The sequence below is a fragment of the Bacillus rossius genome, assembly GCF_032445375.1.
Source record: "Bacillus rossius redtenbacheri isolate Brsri chromosome 4 unlocalized genomic scaffold, Brsri_v3 Brsri_v3_scf4_1, whole genome shotgun sequence".
Lineage (NCBI taxonomy): Eukaryota > Metazoa > Arthropoda > Insecta > Phasmatodea > Bacillidae > Bacillus > Bacillus rossius.
Window position 1 is genome coordinate 16527411 of NW_026962010.1, and position 27176 is coordinate 16554586.

The window sequence follows — 27176 nt, forward strand, 5'->3', positions numbered from 1 at the left end:
AGGTTTTGCTCATTTTGATACAGAATTCAAGCAGTTCTGCTTATAGTTTGTACAAGAATTATAAAGAAAGAGCACAAACATTAATTCTACGAACAATCGGTAAAGAACTATTTTTGTTCATAAAACAAACTTTTGAATGAATTATTTGGTGATAGAGGATTCTGGAGTTATTCTATGTATATACTCCACCAATGAAATTCTACGGAACATGTGGATAATCAAGTCAAGAACCACATTGCCACACGAAGCTTGAACCACGAGATTCTGGGAAACAGCGGCGACGACCATCCGAGTGCTGTAAGTTTCTCAACAGTTTCTTCAAGAGAACTCTCGTTACGTACGGCATGGCACAGTTTTCGAAGCATCTTCAGTTTTCCGAGTACCCCTTATCGAACATTCACCACTACTGCGAGTCACGGGGTCATCCGACAGCCAGAGATTGTTTCTCTCCACATGTCAAGGTTGTAATTATTTCTGACAGTTGGACTCACCACATAATTCATGGTGTATTGTGGCAAAATAAGGTATGGTCCATGGTTAGAGATGGTGATTTATAGCATTTAAAATAATAACATTTAGCATTTTGAATTTGAAATTTAGCATTTTGTAGCATTTTTAAAAACTAGATTTAGCCAATTCTCTCATTTTACATTACTGAAGAAAAGTATATTTTTAAAAAGCATGAAATAATACACATATTAATTATTAACAACCACAGAAATAAAGATCTAACACAACTACAAAGATAGCCTATTTTGGCAGGTTTCCAAACAACTTTTAGCACTTATGAGTAGGGACCCCAGAAAATGGTAAATAAAACTGGCTCATTTCTGTGTAAAAAAATGACAAAAGCGGTGCAAAAAATCGGTGTAAAAATAAGCAAGTGGTGCTAAAAATCGGTGTAAAAATTTGGTGAGATACATTAAATTAGAATTGAAATTGGCAAACGAGGATTGTTTTGCTTCAAATTTTTTTAAATTTTAATATTAAACATAAAATGCACTCAGTTGGCAAACACTAAAAAGTTTTTAGTGTTTCTAGTTTTATTGTTGGTCTTGTCTCCTTTACAGCAACCCTGTGTTCCCCTAGCCTGTTCTACACACAAAATAATAAAAAAAATTTAAAAATGCAATAAAAATACTGAACCACAGTACCTTGAACATATTTATATAACCAGGTCCTCATGTTTGGGTCATCTGCTTTTTCCAAAGGTATGTTTGCCCCCGCCATCATTTCAACAAAGTCAATTATAAATTGTTGTTTGTTTACAACTATATTTTTAGAAGTTTGCAAAGCAGCTCCCATAGACGTCTGTTTTGCAGTAACGGTAGTCGACGTTGATGCCGCACATAATTTTTTTTATGAGTTGCGTTAGAAACGTGTTTTAGGCATGTGTCTCGACGCATCCAGTCCACACGAACGTTTCAACACTTACGCATTATTATCTTATCCTTAACATCAAATATATAAAATCCTTCCTGCTTCATCTCTCGTTCTCGATCGAAAACCGTAACTATTTTCGGCATCTTAACACAAAAATAAGCACTACTAACTAGATGCTTGGAAATTAATACCGAGTAACCGAGACGTCATAAAAAAAACACTACTGCAAGCTGCACCGTAAAAACATTTATGCCGTAGTGGCACGCACACGAAAAAATATTGTGTTCGGCCAGAATTAAACTATTATGTAAGCGTAAATATTGTGTTCGCTTCTGTGCGCTAGAATTTTGAGAACTAATACCAACTACACGAAAATTGTGTTCGTAACGCTGCTACATAGCGGCAACGTAAATATACACGTTTGCCGCCATGTTGGAAATACAATCAATTTCGTTACGCGATATCAATACAATTGATAGTAACATTATTTACAGTATCCGACCAATGTAAACATTCTTGGTAACGGAAATTACGTGGATTTCGCGCAAAGTTTCGTGTTTTGTGAAAAAATAGCAGATTTCGTGAAAACGGTGAAATAGTGTCCAATTTCGCGGTATTTCGTGTATTTCGCGGTTCACCATTTTCTGGGGTCCCTACTTATGAGTGCAATAAATTGAATACTTAAGATTACAATAAATATTTTTTAGCCGTGTTCATGGCCATAGTTGATGTAGAGTGCACAAATAATGTTATTGAAACTCGTTTTTTTTTTTTTTTCAATTTTCGCCTTCTTTTGGTTTTCGACCGTGCCAGAAACCGTTGCTTGCCGTTTTACCGACTTTTTTCCTTCATCCGATTTCTCGGTGAATCTTTTTTTTGCAGCCTGACGTCCCTCAGATTTAATGTGCTTTTCAAGTACATCTTTTTCCATTCCAGACGGCGATTACATAAATTGCACATTAAAATATTCGTATCACTTTCGTTGAACTGTTAATTTTTGTATTCATTCTAGCGATCGCGAATGGGAATTACGTTTCGTCCCATTTTTACCACGAGAAATAACAGTATACAACACATTCACGCATATGCATGTATTTGTAAACACACCACCTTCCACAGATTACACAAGAATGCGGCTTTCACGTGAAACACAGCCAGAAAATTGGCGCGGCGAAGCAGAGATATCGCAATATGGTGGCCTAAAAACTTGTACTCAGCAAGATGACGGACACTCTTCCAGCTAGTTGTTCTTTGCTTTGTTTACTATCGCGAGGCACGGATGGCCATTCTTCATTCAATATTTACGAGCAATAGTGTTGTGAATGACGTGACAATAAGATACTTGTGCTGAATACGCCATAAAATGATGGTTTCTTTTGATACTGAACTGAAACGAAATACAATCGGTAAATAAATTGTGTAGAGTGAAGACAAATCTACGTTTTTTACCTTGATTTCGCATTTATCTCGGAATAGTCTAGATTTCACATTTTATAGCGGAAAAAATATAATTTAACATATTTTCACATCTATTTCGCGAAAACGAAAAATCACCATCCCTATCTATGGTATATAAAACTGATCTCTTTGTTTCAGGGTAAATGTTGTGTTATAGTTGGTTTATCTTTGATAATTGCTGCTTCAGTTTAACTCTTTATGTGAGTTGCTAATACAGTCAAACCTCTCTGAAACGACCCCTCATGGTTACCAGGAATAGGGTCGTAATAGAGGGGGGGTCGTAATAGATGTTTTCCGAAATTTTCAGTTGATTTCAACCCCCCCTCCCCCCTTTCCCAAACCGCTACTCGCTAAGAAACCAGCCATACAATGGCAGGATGCTGTCACTCACAATGCTAGACGGCTTTGCTTTAAATCAACTTCAACCTTCATGGCAAGTCCGTCGCCCTAAAAAGACAGTTTATTTTTACTGGTTAGTTTACATCATGTACGTTTTCTGCTTGCCGTAGTTAAATACACTAGAACCCTGATGTCACGAACCCCGGATTTAACGAAGCAGTGATTTTACGAATACATTCTCGGGAACCATCAAAAAATTGGACATTTTGACCAAAATGTGAAAATCAGAAAAAAATAAAAAAAAAACGAAATGAAACATCATTGAAATCTGTTAATTTGAACACACAGGGAATTTTTGTGTCGGCTTTAATACTTCCAATAATGTTCATTTAAGAATAACAAAAAAAATAATGGGACATTTCCTTTAAAAATATGGCAGTGGTAGGTTCTGCAACGCGAGTGGGCGCACACGAAGCTTGCCCGGCGGCAGCGGCTTTATGACGCATAAGCTCACCCCTCCCTCCCCTCTATAACATTCTTCAAGGCTAGCTCATCCCTCCCAGTCACACAAACCATCTAGTGTCCTCCTTTATGAGGGAGGGGTAAGATCGTTGTAAATATTTTCGGACCCCTCCCTCGCCAGCCAAACACGCTCAAAAAAAAGTATGTCAAAATATGTCACTTTTCACACCAAGTTCAATTTCAGTCATCTCTGGCAAGGAATTTACAAGCATTCAAACTTAAATATAAATGTATTTTAATAGCAAGGGTCCTATGAAAAGGAATATACTGAATAAAATCAAGCTACTGTCACCAAACAAAGCATAAAACGACCCCATGCGTGGTCGCTTCGTTATTGCTCGCGCGAGAGGCGAGATGTGGTATGATTAGAGGCACTGGAAAATAGCGTTTATAATTGCTGTTCGTAGCATTTATATTTTGCCATATAGCATTTATATAGCTTTAATTTTAATAGACTAGAAAATTCTTACGTGATTCTATTATTCATTATTCAATTATTCCATATTTTCAAAACGGTTTTGAAAATTTTCTATGTACACAATTCACGATGGTATAGCTATCCATATTTTATTTTATATTATAAAATAAAATTGCCCCATAATAACATGTAACATAAAAGTTTAAATATTACATTTGTAAAGTACCTACATCAAATTAACACTGAAAATAAAAATTTGCAATTGAGATGTTAAAATATCAATGCAAAAAAACAGTCAATGTTGTTCAAGTAACAAAAATAAGTGTCAAAAATCACTTTCACAAAGCCGAATATCAAAAATAATTTTCACATAGTTCTTAAATAAAATGTAACTTTACCAAAGACATTAGCCACTAAAAAAATTAAAAGACAGCATTGAGCATGTTTCAACGGTCTTCTCAGTCATGCTGGTACTTCTATCTGTGACATTTAAATTATATTTGCTAAAAAAAAAAACATTCAGCATCAAGCAACACTGGTTAATAACCTTTTATTTATTGTGAATAGCAGCGCAATATTTTAGTTTCACAGATTACCGTTTGTTTTTCGGGTTAGGAAATTAGGAAAACACTAGGTACGTTCAACAAATGAGCGACAAAAGCATAGAGCTACATTGCTGCCATTTTTTTTTCGTTAAAGTGCTAACGAATTTGACTGAAGTAGAGTTTCGTATTTTTTTTGTAGTTGCTAAATATAAGCTGCGTGTGTTGTAAACTTAAATTATGCATTTTTATATTTTAGTTGTCATTGAACAGTAATTAATTTGATTGCTTGTGTTTATATCACGCACGCACGCACACGTTGGCAAATATGGCCGCTTCAATGTTTTCACTTTCTTTCCCGTGAAAATATTCATGCACGTAAATAAACGTCTCTCTTTAATCGTTTACATTTGTTGGGTCGTACGTTACGTTTGCCGTTAACTAAGTTTCCACGCGAGCCTATGCGTATTTAAATTGTGTTTCGTGTTATTTACAAGATTCATAGATCGTGTTGATTGTTTACATGGCTCGCCATCGTCACCGGTTATTAGGTAATCTTCAAACACGGTAATAAGATGCATAAAATAAAGAATGTTCTTTATTGTATGAGGTTAGGCCGTTAACAATAACAAATGGTTTATTTAAAAATATTAGGTAAACCTAAAATTTACTGGAAATTTTAATATTACTTGAAATTGTAATAATTACTTTTAAAAACGGGATTGTAGCGTTTATTCGTCGGTAAACCATTTTGTCGCTTTTATTCGCGCCTATATCGTTTTTACGATTTTCCAGTGCCTCTAGGTATGATAGACGAAAGATAAATGCGAGGGAGACAGGCGGCAGGCAGCCAGTGTATTTCCTGCGTGGGGAATAAGTGGCGTAGCCTTTTTTTTATGCTGGGTGAAGCGACCTTTTTCTGTCAACCCACGGGAAAAGATAATTGCTTGAGCTGTCAAAATAAACATCACTGCGGCAGTTAAAACAAGTCGAGGCGGGCGTGCATCCTGTTGGTCGCTGTGTATATCTACTCGAAAAACATAACATCTCAATTCATAACAAGATTCCTTATAACCTACACGTATTGCCGGATGTTTTCAGCCTGATCCATGCAAGTTCTTTAGCCACGTGTTGAATGAAAACAACTGGCGGGCCAGTGTTATGCCGTGTTTTGCGGACACATAAAGCTTTTATCAATTTGCTGACAGTTTTAATTAGAGATGGGTCGAGTCTTGGTTTATCGAGTCGAGCCGAGCCGAGTTGGGTCAGATTGACTCGACTCGAAAACCGAGTCACATATTTTATCAAGTTCGAGACTCGAAACACGTTTCGAGTTAAGTACCAGCATCGTGACATTATAGCACTTTATTATAGGTTGTCTTAACGTTTTCGCCAAATCATTAATACAGCAAGAAATGATAATGACCTTTAAACAAAACAAATCCCGTGCAAACCTAACCTTGCCCGCTACCGTGCTACGGCGCTATAATAGGTACAAGTGCAACCAAACCTAGGCCTACCTTCATTTATGAACGTGACGTCGTAACGTGATTTTGTCGATAGTGGCGACAGTTTATAGGACAAAATTATGTCACATGACCATTTTATATAAAGAAAATACTTGGAAAACAGCGTGCACTGTTTTCATTTTGTTTTTCATCCTGTGCTTGCTTCAAATACGGTACCGCATTTGTTTACAAAATACGTCAATGGATTTTCACTGAAGAGAAATTTGTTGCAAAACGCACATATATTAATAATCATCACGTTTATCGTGCCCCGTTTATAATAACTCGTATAAACAAGAGATTTCCGTAACCTAAACATAAAAACATAAAATAATTATATTGTAATATTTAGTAAATAACACCAAGCCGTGATGCGTGAAAATGGCTGCGTGTTAAGCTGGACTCCCAATCATCCGTTTCATCCGTCCGTCACCCGTCCGTCCGTCAATCACGTGACCTGTAGCCAATCAGATGGCCCGAAAAATTCCATCCGTCCGTCCGTCAAAACCTTGCCAAACTTTAGCTTTTGACGGACCAACGGATGGTCCACCGCCTTGTTAAGTCGATCGTCTTCAATACGACTTTCCGAAAACAGTGTTCGATTTTTTAAATTTGCAATATATAGAAGGCTGTGTCGTATTGACCGATTATTATTGTCATAATAACGTTAAAGATTGCTTATGAGAATGAGCTTTTCGGAAGAAATGCTGATAAATTACGTCCGGGAAAGGGAGCATTTGTATAATATATATAGCAAAGACTATCGGGATAAGCAACTGAGGTAAAAAGCCTGGATAGAAATAGCTTCTCTCTGTTTCCTTTGAGGCAGTAATAAAAGAAGCATAATTTTATTTATTGCTGGCATGACTAATACTATTTTTAAGACTGCACCCGTTTAATCCACTTGTCAAAGCACGGTTCCTGCCTGTAAACTTATTATCACATTAATAAAAACAAAAGTTAATTATCCCAAGTAAATTATTTTCACCAAAAGTTTACTTACAATTGAGAAAGTACGTGGCGGCAAGTTGTAGCACTGATATTTTAGAATAGTGACGGACGGGCGGATGGCGGATGGTTGAGAGTCGGTAATAATTGCCGAGAGAAAATAACGGACCGAAATTGACGGACGGACGGGTGACGGACGGATGAAACGGATGATTGGGAGTCCAGCTTTAGGCCAACCAGCCTTGCATTTTGGAACTAAATTTAGCTGTGATCCGCTACGCAGCGCTGCGTGTCAATAACGTTTAGGATAAAATTACTTTCTTTTTGTTTGAATAAAATATAATAATAACAACGCTCATGCATTTTATTTGGCAATCAGTTACTGATCGCCAAATCAAATGCATGAAATATTTATTTAAAAACATATTCATATTCTTGTAGTTGTAACAAGTTCCGGGCGAATAATCTTGCCGCGGAAAGTGTATTTACATTGAGAATGTGACAATGTGACAAGGCCTATATCCCTTGAGCTGTTTGTTCATGTGGGGATCTGCCGGTGGATCGGAAAAAAAAAAGTTACGTAACTCGGGAAGCCTTCTTTTCACAGACGAAAGAGCCAAACTCCCGATCGTACATCTTCGTTTTTTTTTGTTCAATGTAAATAAATATGGCGGTGTTGATAAAAGGAAATACTATAAACAAGGCAACAGTATTTATTTGTACGCCGCCATATTTTTCGTTTGCAGTGTGTCCGTGAATGTTTATTTTGGACAACTCATGATAACTATGGTCAATTAGGTTAGGTTAGCTACATTATAAATACTTTAAAACATTGTGGACGGTTGATTTGGTTAGGATAGCTACATTAAAGATACTGTGAAATCATGTTGAAATAAAGCTTAGTTTTTTATATTTAAATAACATAAAGATTTGCTAATTAATCATTTAAAATATTTAAATAATGCAGATGCATCTTGGATACACAATTTTTATATCAATGGGTGTAGTAATATTTTATTTATCATATTCGACGCAAAAAATTATAAAATTATGAAACTCGAACTGACTCGACCTCTTCAAAAATTTTGTGACTCGAACTCGACTCGACTCGAAATATGAATTGCTAAACTCGGCTCGACTCGACTCGAAGCCAAAAAACCTCAACTCGTCCATCTCTAGTTTTAATATATTTTTACACTCCTCGTTAAAATGAAGCAGATAACGTGATTGTTAACAAGTACAAGCAGCATTCGAGATCGGCCGCAGCGCACAGTACGGGGAGAGGGTGAGAAAGGGCGAACGAGCGGCTGACTACCATGTTCACACGTTGTCACAAAAACCTTTATCTGCACCCTGCCGTTAAAAGGACGTAGAATGGGGGTTGTAAAGCGCTGAATGCGCTGCCTACCGCAGTACAGCACTGGGCAAGAGAAACGCAGTAACACGCTACTCACCACAAGAAACTTATTTTCTGTCCGATTTTCTTCGGATTTTCGGCAATTTTTTCACGGTTCCTCGAAATCAGGTTGTTATAGAGAGGTGGTCGCAATAAATGGGGTCGCAACAAAAAGGTTTTACTGTAGATGTTTGAGACCATATTTTAACATTAACTTCTTTACTGTTTCTCACTATATTCTAGAGGTGATCTATTAAATTTCTCTTGCTTATTTACTGCACTAACTAGTTGTATGAAGTCAATTTGTAATATTTGATCAGTATCGCACATAACTGATTTAATCTTTTAATCTGAATTGAATGTGTGTTCATCCGTAATGCCGTAATGCCGTCAAGTGCATGTGATCAACATATTACTAACATGTCGTTCAGTTTTTTGTAACTAATTTTTTGTTTGGATGGACTTCGAATAGCATATGCTGATATCTAGTTGTCATTGTTTTGTAGAATACTTAGTCAAACTACTTTTTTTTATTGGTTTTAATTAGGGATGGGTCGTGTCTATTCTTCGGTGCTTCGATCCCACCGATTCTGCCAGGAATCGGAACCGTCGATTCTTCCGCCATGTTTCAAGGAATCGTATCGTATTTAGTATGGTACTAAGCACTCTTAATAATTTAGAAGAAAAAAAAAGTTTTTCCCCTAATGAAACCAGCGATTCCTGCTAAAATTAACGTTTTATTTTGACCAGACTATTGTCACAATATTTACGTAACTCACCTTGCACTTTGATTTCAAAATTCGGTAAATTACGTAATAGTTATCGTATATCACGTTTATATTGGTTGCAGTTTCAGCTTATACAATTACATTATAAAAGTCGTTAGGATCAAATGAAATATTTGTTTTCCAAACTCTAGAATCATAACCGTGTTTTAACTTATTTCATGTTGAATTACACAATACGTAAAGAAAGGAAAAAAAAAAACAAATTACGAATACATCATCTCATCTAGCCGAGTCCGCCATACTTTAACGTTGTAAACAGCTAACAGAGCGTGCAACATAACAAAATCAATACTATCTATCGTAATTTCTTTTGTTTGAAGTTTTAAAATGGTTAAAATTGGGTTAAAACACATAATATATCACTGTATTTTTATTTAATATAATAATATATTTAACTAGTATGTCTGATTAATTAACTTTTTTTCGTTTGCTTGACACATAGCTGGTACATTTTGACGCGGCTGAGCACTTACTGCATGAGATGAAACACGAAAGCCTCCATATTATTGAATACTTTATGACATGTTGTAACCTCACTTTTGTTTATATTAACACGCGTGGTTTAAATTACTATTTTTCAAGAGATCAGGTCAGTTTATTTCTACTATAGTATAGTACACGTATTTCTGTGATGTATATAACTGGTTTTTGCAGAAACACACGTGAAATGGTGTATTAGAAATAAAAAATCATGTCTGAAGTGTGGAAACATTTTACAATCTACCCGTTCGATGAATAATTTGCAATATGCAATTATTGTAGCACGAAAATATCTCATGGGTCAACAAAGACCACAACCAATCTATTAAAACATTTTCGGACTCAACATAAGTAGGACCTATCTTGTTTTGGAGGACTCCAGTGAAATTCATAATGTACCATAAGATTCTATTTTTGATTTATATACTGTTTTAATATTTCAGTTTGTTTTGTAAATACACCTGAATTCTCATTTCTAGAAATTGATGAAATTATAACTTTGTATTGCGTATGAATTAATTATCATAATACAAGCAGCTGAGTTCTCACTAGAATTGCATTAAAAACTTTGTCTTGAAATAGAAGTTTGTTTGGAATCATGGTACATTTATTTTATTTTTCCTTTAAGTTCTTTAATGATTAGGTACATGGCAATTTTTTTGGTGGAATCGGAAAAGGACCTGGAATCGGAGCATTTTTGGAATCAGAATCGGAATCGAGAAAATATGGAATCGACCCATCTTTAGTTTTAATAGTCTCTTTGAGTTGAAAGTCCAACAGTAGTTTGATTTGAACTTAGTGTTTATATATCAAATTTTCTTTGGCACCCAGGCTTAACAAATATTATAGTTTCCTTTTGAGTGATGATATTAGTCTTATCCTTTGAAGCATTAATGACATTGAGTTTTTAACTAAACTAAAATACAGGTAAGTAGCTATTTAAATTAAATAGAAGTATTTTAGTTATATAGAAATTGATGCTAGTCAGCTTGAGGTGTGAGAGTGTATGTTTAGTTTAAAAAAAAGTAAGTTCTACGAGTGGCATAAGCAACTAAATTCTTACTTTAAAGTGTTGTAATATCACTTACATCACATTTTGCACCCATTATATACTCTTAGTAAATATCTGTTAAAATATTTGTGACAGAACAACAAATGCAAGAAAGCTATAGCATTAAATTTATTGAAATATACCTTTACTAAGTCATAGTGAGAAAAGAAAATATCTACATGGCGTATGAAATCCAAGTAAAAAAAAAAGGTAGTTTTCAGACAAGTCGTAATGAGATTTCACTTGGGAGTTTTCAGATAAGTTTTAATGAGATTTCACTGTATTTTTTTACAGTTATTGCTCTTAATGCAATAAAAATTAAAAAGAAAACTTGTTTTTTTACTAAGCAATCTTCAATGTTCTTTTCCAGGCAAGAGCTCTCGTACTATGCCCTTGCGTTGCTGTCAGTGGTGTTCTTGGCTGGGTTTTTGCTCTACCGACTCAGCAATTCCCAGAAAGACAAATTCAGGAGAAACCCTTTGGACCCTGCTATTGCTCGTGAGTTTTGCTACTGATAACTACGATGACTGTTTTTGTTGGTTTAGAGTGTGCATGTTAATGTTATTTGTAACTTCACATATTTCAGCATAGACACATTGCATAAATCCAAATATGTCTTTCTTCTCGCTTCCCTATTTCACTACCAAAAATATTGATTTATAAGAAAGTACAATAATAAAGACAGAATAAAATAAAAGATCTTACAATGGATTTTTTGTTCTTTATGGTTAGGAAGTTAATTTTGTCCCATTTTTCGTACTTTTGCCACAGCAGTTGGTAGTGTTTATATTATGTCACAATTAGCTCCTTTGTGCTGTTGGATGTGTTGACCCACAGCAGTTTGCTGTGTGTGAAACTCTGAAGTGTTAGTAATGGTTATGGGCACAGCGCATGCTGTAGTGATGGGAACTGCATTGCAAAACACATACATACCTGCATTTATAATAATTGTATGTATGTTATAATTATTTATCAGTAACAGTTATAAAATATTATGTTATTGGTTACAAATTTAACAGTAATTTAAGTAGTCTCTCTTCTAGTCTTAAGTTTGTTATTTGGAAAAATATATGTATTTACATAATTATGTTCGCACATCCTAAAAACCTTATAATTTGTATTCCTAAATTTTTTTGTTTTCAACATAATATATTATTTTACCTTATGGATAGTAAATGCAATAATGTATATAATGCCAAATCCCCAAGTTATGAGTGCTTAAATATTCTGACCACAACAAACCTATAACAAAAGCTAAGAAAGTTGAAAAGTTGGCAGAGTAATACAAAAAAGTTTATCTGTTGTGTTATGTAGGTACTGTTGTGAAAGAGTTATTTACTGGTGGATGACCAGTACATAGTTACGTATTTAAATGACTTTAGCTAGAATAAAATTCATTTTCTAGGTGTCATCCTTATTGTGTCACCTGCCTCTGTGGGTACATATCTGAAGTGGTTGACTTGTTGTTGAGAGAGATGTTTCGCCGCCAGATCTGGAGACCATCCAGACCTCTGTGCCGCGGGCTCGCAAGCTGCTGGTGTCCAGCTACTGGGGGTTCGTACGACACCCCAACTACCTGGGCGACCTGGTGATGCACTTCGCCATGGCTGGCACCTGTGGTGAGCCTGGATTCTGAATTAGCTTGGTTAATTTATGCAAATATTAGGGGTCTGCGAGCAGAGGATTTTCACTTCGAGTCGAGCTCGAGCGAGTTTGCTAAAATACTCGCGAGTATGAAGTCGAGTTGGAGTTTTTTTTTTTTTTTTAAGTTTATTGCACATAAATTTACTGTGATGGAGTAATAAAATGTGAGAATTTTTGAGAAAAATATGGAAATAAAAAAAGAAAACATTATCATTGTTAGCCTACTAAATAGATAGGCCTACATTAGAGGTCTGCGAGCCTAAGAATTTTACTTTGAGCCGAGCTCGAGCGAGCCTACTTGAAAGTTCTCGAAGCTCGAGCTTTTGTGGTACAGTTACACTTTTGGGAAATTATTTTTACCTTAAACTTAGTATAATGTTTGAATAAAGTATTAAAATGAAGTGGGCTTATTAATTTTTGGTAACTATTTACTGAGTGCATTTACATTTTGCACTGCTAGGAAAAAAAAAACATTTTTGCCATTGAATCTAACCTGTTTCCATTGGTTCATTAGTAACTGATATCATTCAACTAACATAACCACAGTTTACAAGTATATGTTTGTGTAAATGTAACATATCTTTGGAATAATTTCATCCTTGTCAATTTTTCTGGAGTCCTTACTTAGCTTCAACAAACTTAGCACCAAAAATCATGTTGTTTGAAAAGTACATTCACATTGTTTAAACATTTCCACTTTTCTTCACAAAAATTCTGAGAGAGATTGTCATAGAGTATTAAATTCTGTTCTTTAATCTATCATACAGAAAAATAATTTGTTCTGCACGTTCAGGAGTTAAATTAGCTCTACGACTGGAGATAGTGTTTCCAGCAAAAGAGAAGCGTCTCTCGCTGGCAACCTGCTTGGCTGGAATGCTTTAGTAAAATTGCTTAACCTCAAAATTAGTGTCATAAATATCTGTAACTTGTCATTAAAGTTTAATCAATTGTAAGTAATAAAAATAAAAGCATTTTACTTAATTCAATTTACACTTGCAAAAAAAAAACATACGCACAATAAACCTACATGGAAATAAAGTTTTTTTCCAATATCCTGAAGTCTGAAATATGTTTACTCATGTCAACAAATTAGAGGTGGGACGATACCACACTTTCGATACTCGATTCTGTATTGTTTTTTCAGTTCGATACTTTCAATACTTTCGATACTCCAGGGAAAAATATTTTCCCATTAAGTAACAATTGTTACAAATAACATAAATTAGTTTTAAAATATATAAATTCCCTCTTTATTACAAAAATACCAACTGCAAATAACTTTAAAGACTTGAGTATAAAAATCAATATTAAAAAAAAGCAAAATACAAACTATCTTCAAGAGAGTTAGCCCTTTATTTTCCAGTACCCTTTTTTTACCGCGATCAAATGTAAATAAAGATAGCACTCTCTTAAATAAAATTGCCACAAATAATGAGAGTTCGCGCTGGTGGCGCCAATTTACGTCACTATACGACCGCGGCAATTGAAAACATTCATAATATTGATACAAATCTCTGGTACTTACCATACACGAGAGACTAGACACGTACTTACTCTATGATGTTGACTGTTATTGGCGTGTTATTGTTATTATTGCGACGGATTGCGAGTGGAGTCAATTAATGTGAATTTTAAGTGCTCGATATTTCTACAATTTTTTTTTTTTTTTTTCAAATTTCCTGTGAATTCAATGTCAGAAGTGTTACGTACGAAAAACGTAACTTCTTGAACACGAAACAAAAACTTAACCTTACTTTACCGTTTGTTTACTATTGGCAAGTTGCAGTAACCACTTATATAATTATAATTTATTCTGATGTAAGCCTATCGGTTATCATAATTACGGCTAATAAGCTGTTCTAGTACAGTAGAACCCCTGTCATACATTTTTCAACAGAGGGCACAAAAATGGTGTATGAAAAGGAAATGGAAATAATAATTTTTTTTTTTCAATCTAGCATACCAGCACAATGTCAGATTAAACTTAAATACATAATGTGTAAATAAATGCATTATATTAATGAAAGATATGAATTCATCATTATATATACATATAATAAAACCACCAGAAATGTAAAATACAGTCCATAATCAAGTAAAGCTGACATGAGAAACAGTGATCTTACAACATGTTATAAGTCCTTTCTTGGAAGGAGGGAAAAGTCACCAAGCCTAAATTAGAAATAAAAAAAATTAGGCTATATTAAAAAGAAAATCAGAAATTTTTCCTTGTTTGTTTCATTTTACAAACAACTTTATGCAACAGAACAATTTTCAATAAAATTTTAACTTGAGAAACGTAATATACAAAACAATCCGATCGTAAGAAAACAATAACAAACGGGTATATTCAGTTCAAAGACAAATGAATGCACAAAATATGAGATCCGTGCCTTGGTAAAGCGCATGCACCATTTTCATAATCATTGCTAGTTTGCGCCACTAGTCTCGCTTGGTGCTGGCCATAGATGCTACTAGATAAGTGCACAGTCTTCCTGATACTATCCATATCTATGGTGCGATAAAGTTATTTTCTTACGTTTGCAAAGGTAAACAATGAACGTTTTTCAAAATAAAAGCATTAAAACGTGGTTTATCAGGAGGAATATAACAAAAAAATTTGTGAATTTTACGACTTTTCCGCTTCGAAAAAAGGTATGAAAAGGGAAATGAATGATTTTATAAGTGTATGTTCCAGGAAAGTAAACCATTGTAATATACAGTAGAATCTCGTTATAAAGTACATCAATAGGGTTGTGCGAATGTTCGGTATACCGATACCGAAATCGAAATTTTGCTACTTTCATTTTCGATTTCGGTAAGAATTTCATCTGTCGAAGTTCGTTTTTAGCGAAATATTTCGAGCCAAACGAAAGTTCAATAGCTTACCGAAGTTCGTTTGTTCTAGTTGAAAAAGAAATCGTAATTTAATAAAAATGTACAGTATAATACCGGTACAATAACGTTCCTTATTATAAAGTATATTTCACTTAACGAATTTTTTTTTAAGTCCCGCCAAAAATCGTATCTTCGCCATGCAAAACGGTTTCAGTTTAAAGTATCATTTTCACTATAACGTATAAATTCTACTAGTAGCGTGGCATTACTACAACAAAATTTACTTAAACTGGTAAATAAATTTCCAGCTAACTGATTAATGTAGTAGAACAAAGATACACAAATACCAACGCAACGTATTTTCTAACCTCTAAATTCTCAAAACAAAGTTAACAAACAGTTGCGCGCACAACCATAGATTATACCGTACGTAGTATGCGACGTGAGCAACACAACACCATTCGATACATCGAAAGACGGAGGTTAGAGAGAAGTATTAATTATTTAGACAAAAGTGTTACGCTACGCTAAAAATACTGTTTGATGTCTGTGCCGGGATTGTTTATTGTTATTGTTGAGTTTATTTTCAGGTTACGTTATTTAAACACCGCATTGTATTTGTGCTACAATATGAATGATCCTGGAGATAAAAAGAAACGAAAGCAATTCACGCTTAAGGAAAAAGTGGATATACCCAGAGAACTAGACACGGGGAAAAAAGCAAGTCGCAGTTGCGAATACATATAGCATTGCGGCTCTCCTGTAGCTATTTTTTTATATTTTTTTTTCTCTTTGTAAAGATATGTATGCATGTTTCAGTGCTAAGTACAAAAACTTGAGGTACCTGTAAGTACTTAGCACTGAGATTCTACTGTAATGTCTTTATATGATTTGCTTGTTATTACTAATAATGTAATAACATATGCAAATCATATAAAGACATTAATTAGAAAAAAGATTTCCATTAAGATTAATTTACGTGGTGATGAAAAAAACTCACGTTAATGAAAATACGGTAAAATCATAATTTGAACAAACATGGCAGATAAAGTAAACAAAATTCAACCGTGATTACAGTAGGCCTAGGTATCAAAACAAAATCATGCAATATTTGAAAAATTACCTGATTCATTTGCTTTCAAACAGTAGTGTAGGTACTATATTCGTAAAACATACATTCCAGAACTGTTAGTACACTATTTAGTATTTACCGTATACACATAAACAAAGAACGTACCTACTTTTATTCGCGCACAGCCAAACAAAAACATTGTCGTCTGCTTTATTTAAATTTTACATACTCTGACTGGCATATAAAATCCTCATAATATACAGCCAATTAGACAAAAAGGTCAACAAGTCACTGCATGTAATGACCACTTGGCAGCAACCATTTGTTATGTTTTGTTTTGACCATGTCCATTGCCTAGTTTACAGCTTCCTGAGCTAGCCATGTGTGACAGTGGTGCAAGATGGCGGCCGTTCCGCAGTATTCACGTATTTTTTCATCAGTACCATGCACGTGATAAATATATTATCATAGACTGCGACATTACGACTGTAAAGGAAATAGTCTGTGCGCTGAAAGATCTGGATTGATTCTTGAAATTTACGAGTGACATGGGGCTGTGTTGTGTGGTCTAGGGCGGATGTTGATTTTATTAAATAGTAATATTTATATATACATCAAAAGGTACCAAAATGATTTATGTAATAGAATTTATTACTGAAGAGCAAATTTTGGGGCACTTTTTTTCTTTGTTAATTAAAAAATTTCGCTTAACTTTTGTTAAGAATATATTTATCTCATAGAAAAATTCATTTTCGTTTCACTTTCGCGAAACTTGATAAATTTTCTTTAACTTTCATTTCGTGTGGATAAAGTCACTTTCGCACATCCCTATACATCAATAAAGCCTCAACTTTTATACATACACTAGAGTCCCGTTATAGCGAGGTGTCACGGTTCCGGGTTTGATCCTCGCTATAACCGTGTCCTTGCTATAACCGAATTGGACAAATTTTGGCCCCCAAAAAATAAAAATTAACCGAAAATAGCATAAAAATTGTGTTTAAACCTCTATAATTGGAAAATAACAGGTTATAATAACGAAATCTTTATTTCTGTGAGAAGATGTGTTAATTCTCTTTAAAACGATACCAAATAAGTACGGATGTGATCACCGACTGCGTCAAAATAACCAGAATACCCTATCAAGCCACGTAAGTATAGCATCTCAGCCCGCGGCCGACGCAGCATTGTCCTGCTATCTATTGCCGACGCGGGCTGTCTGCTGGCGGCCATGTTGGTTCGGGATGTTGCTAACAGGTGGTGCTAGTGTAGCGCGACGATTTAATTCCTTACAAAAAAGCAGGAGTGCGGCTGCGGCAACGCACGTACGCCTCAAACGTAATAGTCGCTGGAAAACTATACTTTTTTCATTTAAAGAAACCTGTCAACTTTTTTAGAAAATAAATTTGAGATTAAACTCAAACCATCACCACCCCTTTCTCGAACAGATACCCCAACAACTGACCGAAACAAAAGTTACAAGAAAACTGCCCTAACGATTCGGAAATAAATACGGCAGTGCCGACTAGAGGTGTAAAAGTAACGAAAAAATGCGTAACCGTATGTATTTGTTACTATAACAATTAGTACTCGTTACTATCGTTACGTTACTCGTTACTTCTGATACCGCATAACATGCTATGTTATGTTGCAGCAACGAATCCAGTCGTATTGCGTACGCGTACAGTATGACGTCGCGTAAATAATAATAAATAGAATACAGTAGAACCTCGATGATACGTTCCCGTTTCATACATTTTCCCGTGTCATACGCCGATTAATTTTGGTCCCGCCGAAAGTAATATATTTACAATGGTTTACTTTCCCGGAACATACACTTATAAAATAATGAATTTCCCGTTTCATACGTTTTTACAAAGCGGAAAAGTCCTAAAATTCACAAATTTTTTTGTTACATTCGTCCTGAAAAAATACGGTTTATTCTTTTATTTTGAAAAACGTTCATTGTTTACCTTTGCAAACGTAAAAAAATAACTTTTTCGCACCATAGATATGGATAGTATCAGGAAGACTGTGCACCTCGCTACTAGTATCTATGGCCAGCACCGAGCGAGACTAGTGGCGCAAACTAGCAATGATTATGAAAATGGTCAACGTGCTTTACCAAGGCACGGATCTCATATTTTGTGCATTCATTAATCTTTGAACTGAATATAGCCGTTTGTTATTGTTTTCTTACGATCGGATTGTTTTGTATTGTACGTTTCTCAAGTTAAAATTTTATTGAAAATTGTTCTGTTGCATAAAGTTGTTTGTAAAATGAAACAAACAAGCAAAAATTTCTGATTTTCTTTTTACAATAGCCTAATTTTTTAATTTCTAATTTAGGCTTGGTGACTTTTCCCCCCCTCCAAGAAAGGACTGCTTTACTTGGTTATGGTCTGCATTTTACATTTCTGGTGGTTTTATTATATGTATATATAATGATGAATTCATATCTTTCATTAATATAATGCAATTATTTACACATTATGTATTTAAGTTTAATCAGACATTGTGCTGGTATGCTAGATTGGAAAAAAAATGTTATTATTGCCATTCCCTTTTCATACACTTTCCCGCATCATACACCATTTTTGTGCCCTCCGTTGAAAAGTGTATGATAGGGGTTCTACTGTATAAACAATTAACAATATTTGATAATTAATAGTTTTTGTTAACCAAGAAACAATTAAATTTCATTAGAGCGGCTTTTTGATATTATCTCTTTTAAGATAACCAAAAAAAAAAACGTGAAAATACGCGATTATAAAAACAAAAACATACATATTTCTAATTTGTAAAAAATACTTTCTTACGTTGTTTCTGTTCCAATCTCAAACTTTGTCTACACACGGCACAGATAACTAACGGAAGTTTGATAAAAGAAAGAAAGGATGGGATTCTATTTTTAAGCCACGCACTTAGGTGGCGACTGCACGGCTGAAGAATGTGACGCGTCAACGGCAAGATGTCTAGTGGCGAGCGAGAGGAGTGGAGATAAAGCAGACAAGTAACAAAAGCGCGCTACAAGCGATCACGCCGTAAATTCCTCAAAAATACCTCGTTGTAGCCGTGTTCTGTCTATTACCGTGCTCGCTATAACGAGATTCTACTGTACTTAGTAATGAAAGTACTTTATTCTGAAAGTTACCTTTAAAACGTAGTATTTTTGAATTTTTAAAAATAAAGTAGTAGGGGATCAAATGTTACATTAGCTTGGAAGCAAATATTTGTAAAACAACAAGAATTTAAAAAAAATTACTGAACTTAATACAGTAGCCTAAATTCTAGGCCTACATACAGTAGAACCCTGTTATAATGAATCTGAAGGGAGTAGTTTATATCAAATACTGTAGAGGGAGAATACAGAACAGCTCTGTACTAATAGCACAGCCGCGCGGGCAAAGAGCGTCAGCGCTGCTACCTAGCGGCTCGGCGTGATAACAGCACCCATGGCCATGCATTCCAACCTAAAATGTATTAAATTCAACTCGTCATTGCACCGAGACTAATCAACAGATTCTTTTGAAAAAAATTGTGTTGACCCTCGTATTCTTTGCGGTCATGCAGATTTAAATTTATTTGCTGAAAAGTTTGTTGCTTTCGATGTAAAAAATAGTTAACAATGAACAGCATATTTTCGAGGAAAATTGAAGTAAAAATTTTCAAAGCATTCTATTGCTAATCATCGTTCATTTAGGAAATTATCTAATTAATAAATTAAATTACACAAATTTTTTAGCCATTAAATACTATTGATTTTCTATTGTTCAACAGCCTATTGGTTAAAAGTTGTTTTTATGAATATGTGCAATATAATGAGTACAGTTGTTCATATAGTGTATAATACGTATATAATAATTACAGTGGAATCTCAGTACTAAGTACTTACAGGGACCTCAAGTTTTTGTACTTAGTACTGAAAGTACTTAGTACTGAAACATACATACATATCATCTTTACAAAGAGAAAAAAAAAAATTAAAAAATACAAAAATAGCGATATTGTAAGATACATTATTTTTTAGCCAACATCTGACTTCAGTTTAAACATTGGTGTGTATGTATAATTTAAGTTTAGTTACTTTTAAAAAATGTGTTATTTCAGTTTGTTTTTGAGCTTGAATGATGCTCTGTTGAACTAAATGTTCTATCTCATATTATGTCTTCGCAACTGCGACTTGCTTTTTTCCTTTGTCTAGTTCTCTGAGTATTTCCACTTTTTCCTTAAGCGTGAATTGCTTTCGTTTCTTTTTATCTCCATTTATCTCATTTTGCAGCACAAATACAATGCGGTGTCTAAATAACGTAACCTGAAAATAAACTCAACAATAACAATAAAATATCCCGGCACAGACGTCAAACAGTATATTAGCGTAGCATAACACTATTGTCTAAATAATTAATACTACTCTCAAAATTCCATGTTTCGATGTATCGAATGGTGTTGTGTTGCTCACGTCGCATACTACGTATGGTATAATCTATGGTAGTGCGCGCAACTGTTTGTAACTTTGTTTTCAGGGTTTAGAGGTTAGATAATACGTTGTGGTGGTATTTGTGTATGTTTGTTCTACAACATTAATCATTTAGCTGGAAATTTATTTACCAGTTTAAGTAAATTTTGGTGTAGTAATGCCACGCTACGAGTAGAATTTATACGTTATAGTGAAAATATGATACTTTAAACTGAAACCATTTTGCATGGTGAAGATACGATTTTTGGCGGGGACTTAAAAAAAATACGTTAAAGTGAAATATACTTTATAATGAGGTACGTTGTACCGGTATTCTACTGTATATGTACAGTTAACAGAGATTTGAGTACGATATTATGAAATTAAATAACATGGACATTTAAATAATATTAAAAATTAAAGGGAGATGAAAAAATACATAATTTCAGTATGACATAAATATGTAGAAGTACATAGCGTTTGACACAATGTAAATAAACAATATAATCCTTAAATTAGAACTTACAATTGCACCATCTTAAGCTACCATAAATATTAAATATGTATTAATACCTCGTTACTTTAAAATAATAATATTTAAATAAATGCATTATTACAATGATACCAGAGCTAGAACTAGTTTTACAAGATTCACTTACATTGTAAATGAAAAAGGCAAATAATATACAAGAGACGAATATGCTTGTAAAAGTTTATCCAGCTGTACCTAAATAGGTAGCAAGAAGTTTATTTTCCCCGATCATACCTTATAACCACTGCTATGCTATATATTCCATACAATTTACATGTGCATGACTTTTTTTGCTTTTTTGTTTTCTTTACTCCGGGTTCTCCCACATTGATCGTTTACACCTTTTATAAAACAATTGATTATGACATAAAAATATTTGTATACAAAAATTTTGAAGCATTCGTCACACATTTCGATTTCAGTGGGTTTCTCAATATTACGACTCACGATAGTTGTTTTTCTAAGAGAAATATTTTTACTTGGGGAAAATTTTTACGTTTATATAAGGCAATAGAATTTAAAAAAAAATTAATAATAATAATTCCTTTCAATTCTGACGGTTACTCTTTGTACTTCAGCGAGTTTAGTTTCAGAGGTTTTCATTGGCGCGGCCGTGGTCGCGGCAGCTAGGGGAGTCATCACGCCGAGCCGCGAGAGCGCAGCACCGTCGGTTTCTCGCGAAAACGAGCGAGCTGTCCTGTATTCTCCCTCTACAGTATTTGTTTATATGTTCACTATAGAGGGGAAACTTTATATCTGGGAAAACTTTTATATTGGCAATACATACTCAAAAGCAAAATCTTAACTACACATAGGCCTAAGCCAAGAAAAGAACGAATGAAAATACTCAAAGCAACAGTTTTATGAGCAAATGCAGATATTATTTTTAATGAACTACACATGTACAATTTTTCTATTACCTAATGGTTCTTGGACATCGGCGTATTATCCTTTTTTCAGGCATTTAAAACTCTGTGACGTTTTCGCAACTCGAGAAAGAAGATTGTTCAGCTTGTTAAATATTGTACCTACTTAATGTGGATGTTGCAATTACCAGTTCCTTTGCTATTAACACGTGCGGGCAGTGGGGTTGGAGTCTACCTTTTCAATAATGTCCAGTTTATCTCGCACAGATAATGCCTTACGTTTTTACCGCGTTTTTCACTTTTTCTTATGTATGTATTTCTTATTGAAGCACATTTGCAGCTTAATGACACGAAATTCTTTTTACCGTCAAAAGTAAATAAACGAAAAATAACGAGTCTGGCGCATCAAAGATCACTACGTATCATTTAGTATCGCAGTTGCTAAAGCTGGAACGAAATTTTCTCACTTTCTATGGAAAAATGTAGTCCACAGAGTTCTATCTAGTGGTAGTCTTACGAACCTTACTCGATCAAAATGTCCGAAACGTGACAGATAAAAATGAGACATGAAAATATTGAATTTGCTGCTATTATGTACATACGTATTTGTGTGGCGATAATTTATGTTTAGTTTTGATAACATATTAAATGTACACGTGTTCGTCCATTCTTTAACTATGCAGGGAAAACTATTTTTTATTTTCACCAAACTGATCACCATTTTTGGCTACACGAAGCCTACCGAAGCCACTCGAATATGACTTGTTTATAATATGATCAGTGGACAATCGAGTAGCGTATTGCGGAGAAAAATTTCAATGTGATCCAGAATAGACGTTTTGTGAAAAAAACTTGTAATTATATGAAAATATTTGAGATAAATGTGCATTATGTAGGCAAAATTTGTTCGTGGTACACGGGAAAACGTATCAACATTGACAAAAGTTGTGCGCTGTATCCAATAAATTAATATATAACCCCACATCATTTTGCCGGGACTGAGACGGAAATTCACAATAAACGGGAATTCATTATAGGCGGGTTCACTATAAACGGGTTCTACTGTATATACAAAATGACAAATGGGTTAGACTATTTTGCAGATATGTACATTTATTGGGATAGAAATCCCTCGTCATCTCCTAGGCGAAGTCTCTTGCGACCAGCAGATAAAGATGACTGTTGATACAGTTTAATAATTTTTTCGCTATCTTTTATTATTGTTGACAGTGTAGTGGGAACCAAACCAAACGACCATGTCACATCTGCATTTTTCCTGCGTTTGTCAACTTCTTTTAAAACTTCCACATTTTCCTTCAAAGTAAACTGCTTGCGTTTCTTTTTATCTTTTTGGCCATCCATCCTGATTAAAATATTCAATCAACAATATTGTTTTCCTCGTGCCACGTCAAATGTAAACAAACCTCTCATCCATATATAACCAGGGTTCGACTTTAACGCCTGTCCGCCTGTCCGAGACAGGCAAATTTCCGTCCGGACAGGTATATAACGAAACGTGCCTGTCCGGGGGGACAGGTTACTATTAAATTTCAACGTAACATTCAGTAGCCCACATAAGTCCGTCAAGAGTACCGTATTTACCCGCATAAGGGTCAAGGGTTGCACATTTTATGCCGATTTATTGAGTAATAAAGTATGGTGCGACCCTTCCGGGAGTTTTTTACAGCGCAGTTATTCTACTCCGCGTTCTTGATCCCTCCCTTTCTCTTCTACGACTTCCACCGAGGCGCGGCGCTAGCAAGGCTGTTGTAGAAGGGGGAGATGGGGAAATATAAAAATAAACCAGCCAGAGAGGCGAAAGAGTGTGTGTGTGTGTGTGCGCGCGTGCAGCCATGTGGCAGTGATAACTCACGTGAGAACTGGCACCCTAAACAATTAACGTGTCTATTTTGACAGGTGTTTACGATGCAAAGGCGCTCAATATTTTAATATTATACATTAGAGTAGTTTGTGCAGCAATGTGGCGATTTGTAAGTGGCGCTTCAAAGCCGCCGAAAAAAAAATTTTGGTTGTCTGTAAAGTAGGTTTACGGACGATAGTTTAACGTGACGTCATAGCAAAACATTTTTGAAATGATTGCATACTTTTAAGAATAAAATTGAATCATTTTTATTGACTTATCACTATTTTGTATGGATAAAAAGGAGTGAAATTAAATCTACAATTTAATTGATAAATTTACTTTTAATTGCACTCATTAATTCAAATATGTTTATTACTTAAACGAACAGATTATTTTAACTTTAACTTTATTACATGTTTGTTATTTAACTTCTTCCAATCTGTGTTATTCTGTTAAGGATAGGACGATAGGAAAAATAGGAAACGAATGGGAGTGTTTCAAGTTTAATGTGCCTCGAAAAAGTCAAATTGATGGTTGTTCTAATTGAGTGGAAGAGAGATAGATGCAGCACAAGCGTACGTTGAGCATAACGAGACAAAGCATAACGGGACAACAAGCGTAATGGGACAATGAGTCATCCTTTTTTGTGCGTGCAGCCGGCGTTCATCAATTTATTAGACTTTTTCAAGATACCTTGTGAACAATAATGTTCAGTGTGAAATGGTGGAGCCAGAATGGATAGCTCTGAAAATTGTTGTTCACCAGGATTGTACTCTTGTGTACAAAGCCAGTTGGGGGGAAATAAACACAATACACAAGAAAAAATTTGTTAATATTCTTTCACTCGTGGATCTTGTGTTGTCTCTGCCTGCTCACACAGTAGATTGTGAAAGAGGATTTTCTTTGATGAAGTCTACCAAAACGGACTGGCGCAAGAAACTTGATGATACATTATCATCATTGATGCGTATCCAGATGAAATCAAGTGGTGTCTGTGATTTTGATCCTACCCCGGCTATTGAAATTTGGTTTAATCATGGTAAGAGAAAGCGCAGACTATTTCAGCCCCCATACAGAAAGTGCGTAGCTAGGCTGCAGCAAGATGAGGAAGATGCATGTGATGACAGTTAATCTGATAGTAGTTCTGACACATTAAACCAGTGGTTTGTGCAAAACACTTAAATCAATATTTAAAACTCCATTATTAATATTAAAATAGTGTAAAACTGACTTGTTTTGAGTACAGTGATGTTCTTAAGCATATATCAAGTTTATAACTAGTAATTTTTTTAACGTAAGCTGGACAGGTGAAATTAGCTACGGACAGGTAAGTGTCCAATTATACCTGTCCGTTGGACAGTCCAGTTAAATCCTTAAAATCTATCCCTGTATATAACCATAGCTCCGCACTAGTAGCGTGCGTCGATAGCATGGCTGTGCCAGGCAACAATCCGACCTTGGCAAAACAAAGCTTGTCGGCCATGTTGTGACACCAAACAGTTCAAAAATTAACCTGCATAAATTAACATTATGTGATTTTCTATTTTGTATATAATTTAAAATATAATTTTTATTTAACGTTTGTATCTGCGGTAATTGAAACTTTTAAAACGTTGTTTATAAATAACCAAAAGATGGCGCAGCTAAAAACAATTCTCTTGAAGAGGGGCGAGACAGCAATCGATTGTTTAGATCGTCTCATGCACTAAGTGTGTGATCCATGGAGGAGGACGAATGGCGCGTTATACTGTACTATGATTTTATGAATCGTTGATACAATGTTTGTTTACGTTTTATACTTGTTAACGATTCTTGAAAGTGATAAAAATTAATCATAATGTACATTTATATTAAAGAACCCCTGCGCAAAATCAGTAACTATCATGTAAAATTTTTCTGATAACTGGAAAAGAATGGTCGTTGTATTGAAAGGTAGGATACGTTTTAAACGTTAAAGTGAAATATTTTTACATTGTTTACATTGGTGTTATGAGCTGGAATTTAAAATCATACGTTGAACTGAAAGATACGTTATTCTGAAGTACGTTGTAACGGAATTTCACTGTAGTACTTTTGGCGGTACCAAAATAATTACCGTATATACCCGAATATAAGACGACCTCAAATATAAAGATGACCCCCAAACTACAGCTTCATGTTTTCAGGGAAAAAAATGCTATTGTATTAAACACATGCTAACAAATTAGATATAAAATTGAAAATATGAATGTTACAAAGGATTTCAACCACCACTTTTGAAATACTGTTAACAGTTTATGTACAAACAGAAATAAATACCTAAATGGCTGCTACTGTAACTGTTGGAAACTGTTATAGAGTTTCATTATGCTAATGCATCATCTTCATTGTTGTCATCTTCACTGCTGTCGACTTCAGCTTCAATTGCATCTTCTTCCCACATGACACTATCTTCACTGCCATCCAATGCATTAGAAATGAAACATTTCTTGAAGCTTTTGATGATCACTTCCGATGAGATTGTGCCCCATGCAGCCTTAATCCACTGACACAAGTATGCTATACTTGGTTTTCTGATTTTGCCTGTTGGTGTTAGAGCATGGTTGCCTGCCAAGAGCCATTCAGAGTACAGCACCTTTAGACTGTCTTTAAATGGTTTGTTGACACACACATCTAATACCTGCAGCTTTGAAGTCATGCCTCCAGGAATAATAACAAGGTCGGTGTTCATACCTTTAATACACGATTTAACCTCTGGCGTTAAATGTCCATTGAATGCATCTAACACTAACATCTTTCTTCTTTAAAAGTGCCCCAGGCCTTTTATCCCAAACTGCCTTTAACCAGTCTTGCATCAACTCACTTGTCATACAACCTTTTTCTTGACATCTCACTATTACCCAGAAGGCAATTTTTCTTTTGGCATAGTTTTACGGTTAAGAATGACAAAAGGGAACAATTTTCTACCATCAGTTAACACTGTAAGCATCACTGTTATCCTCATTTTCTCATTGCCACTTGTCTTCACATTAACTGTTTTAGTTACAACAGCATTCACTGAATAATTTGAAGGCATATCAAAATATACA

General features: G+C 34.8%; 1 protein-coding gene across 3 annotated transcripts in view; it reads left to right on the forward strand.

Annotated features, from left to right (window-relative positions):
• LOC134541583 (delta(14)-sterol reductase LBR-like) overlaps positions 1–27176 on the forward strand; it is a 101272-nt gene that overhangs the window by 50982 nt on the left and 23114 nt on the right. For all 3 annotated transcript variants that reach the window (XM_063385109.1, XM_063385110.1, XM_063385111.1), the window contains exons 9-10: positions 11204–11331; positions 12324–12452. In XM_063385109.1, coding sequence (XP_063241179.1) covers positions 11204–11331; positions 12324–12452 — 257 coding nt within the window. The remainder of the gene's footprint in view (positions 1–11203; positions 11332–12323; positions 12453–27176) is intronic.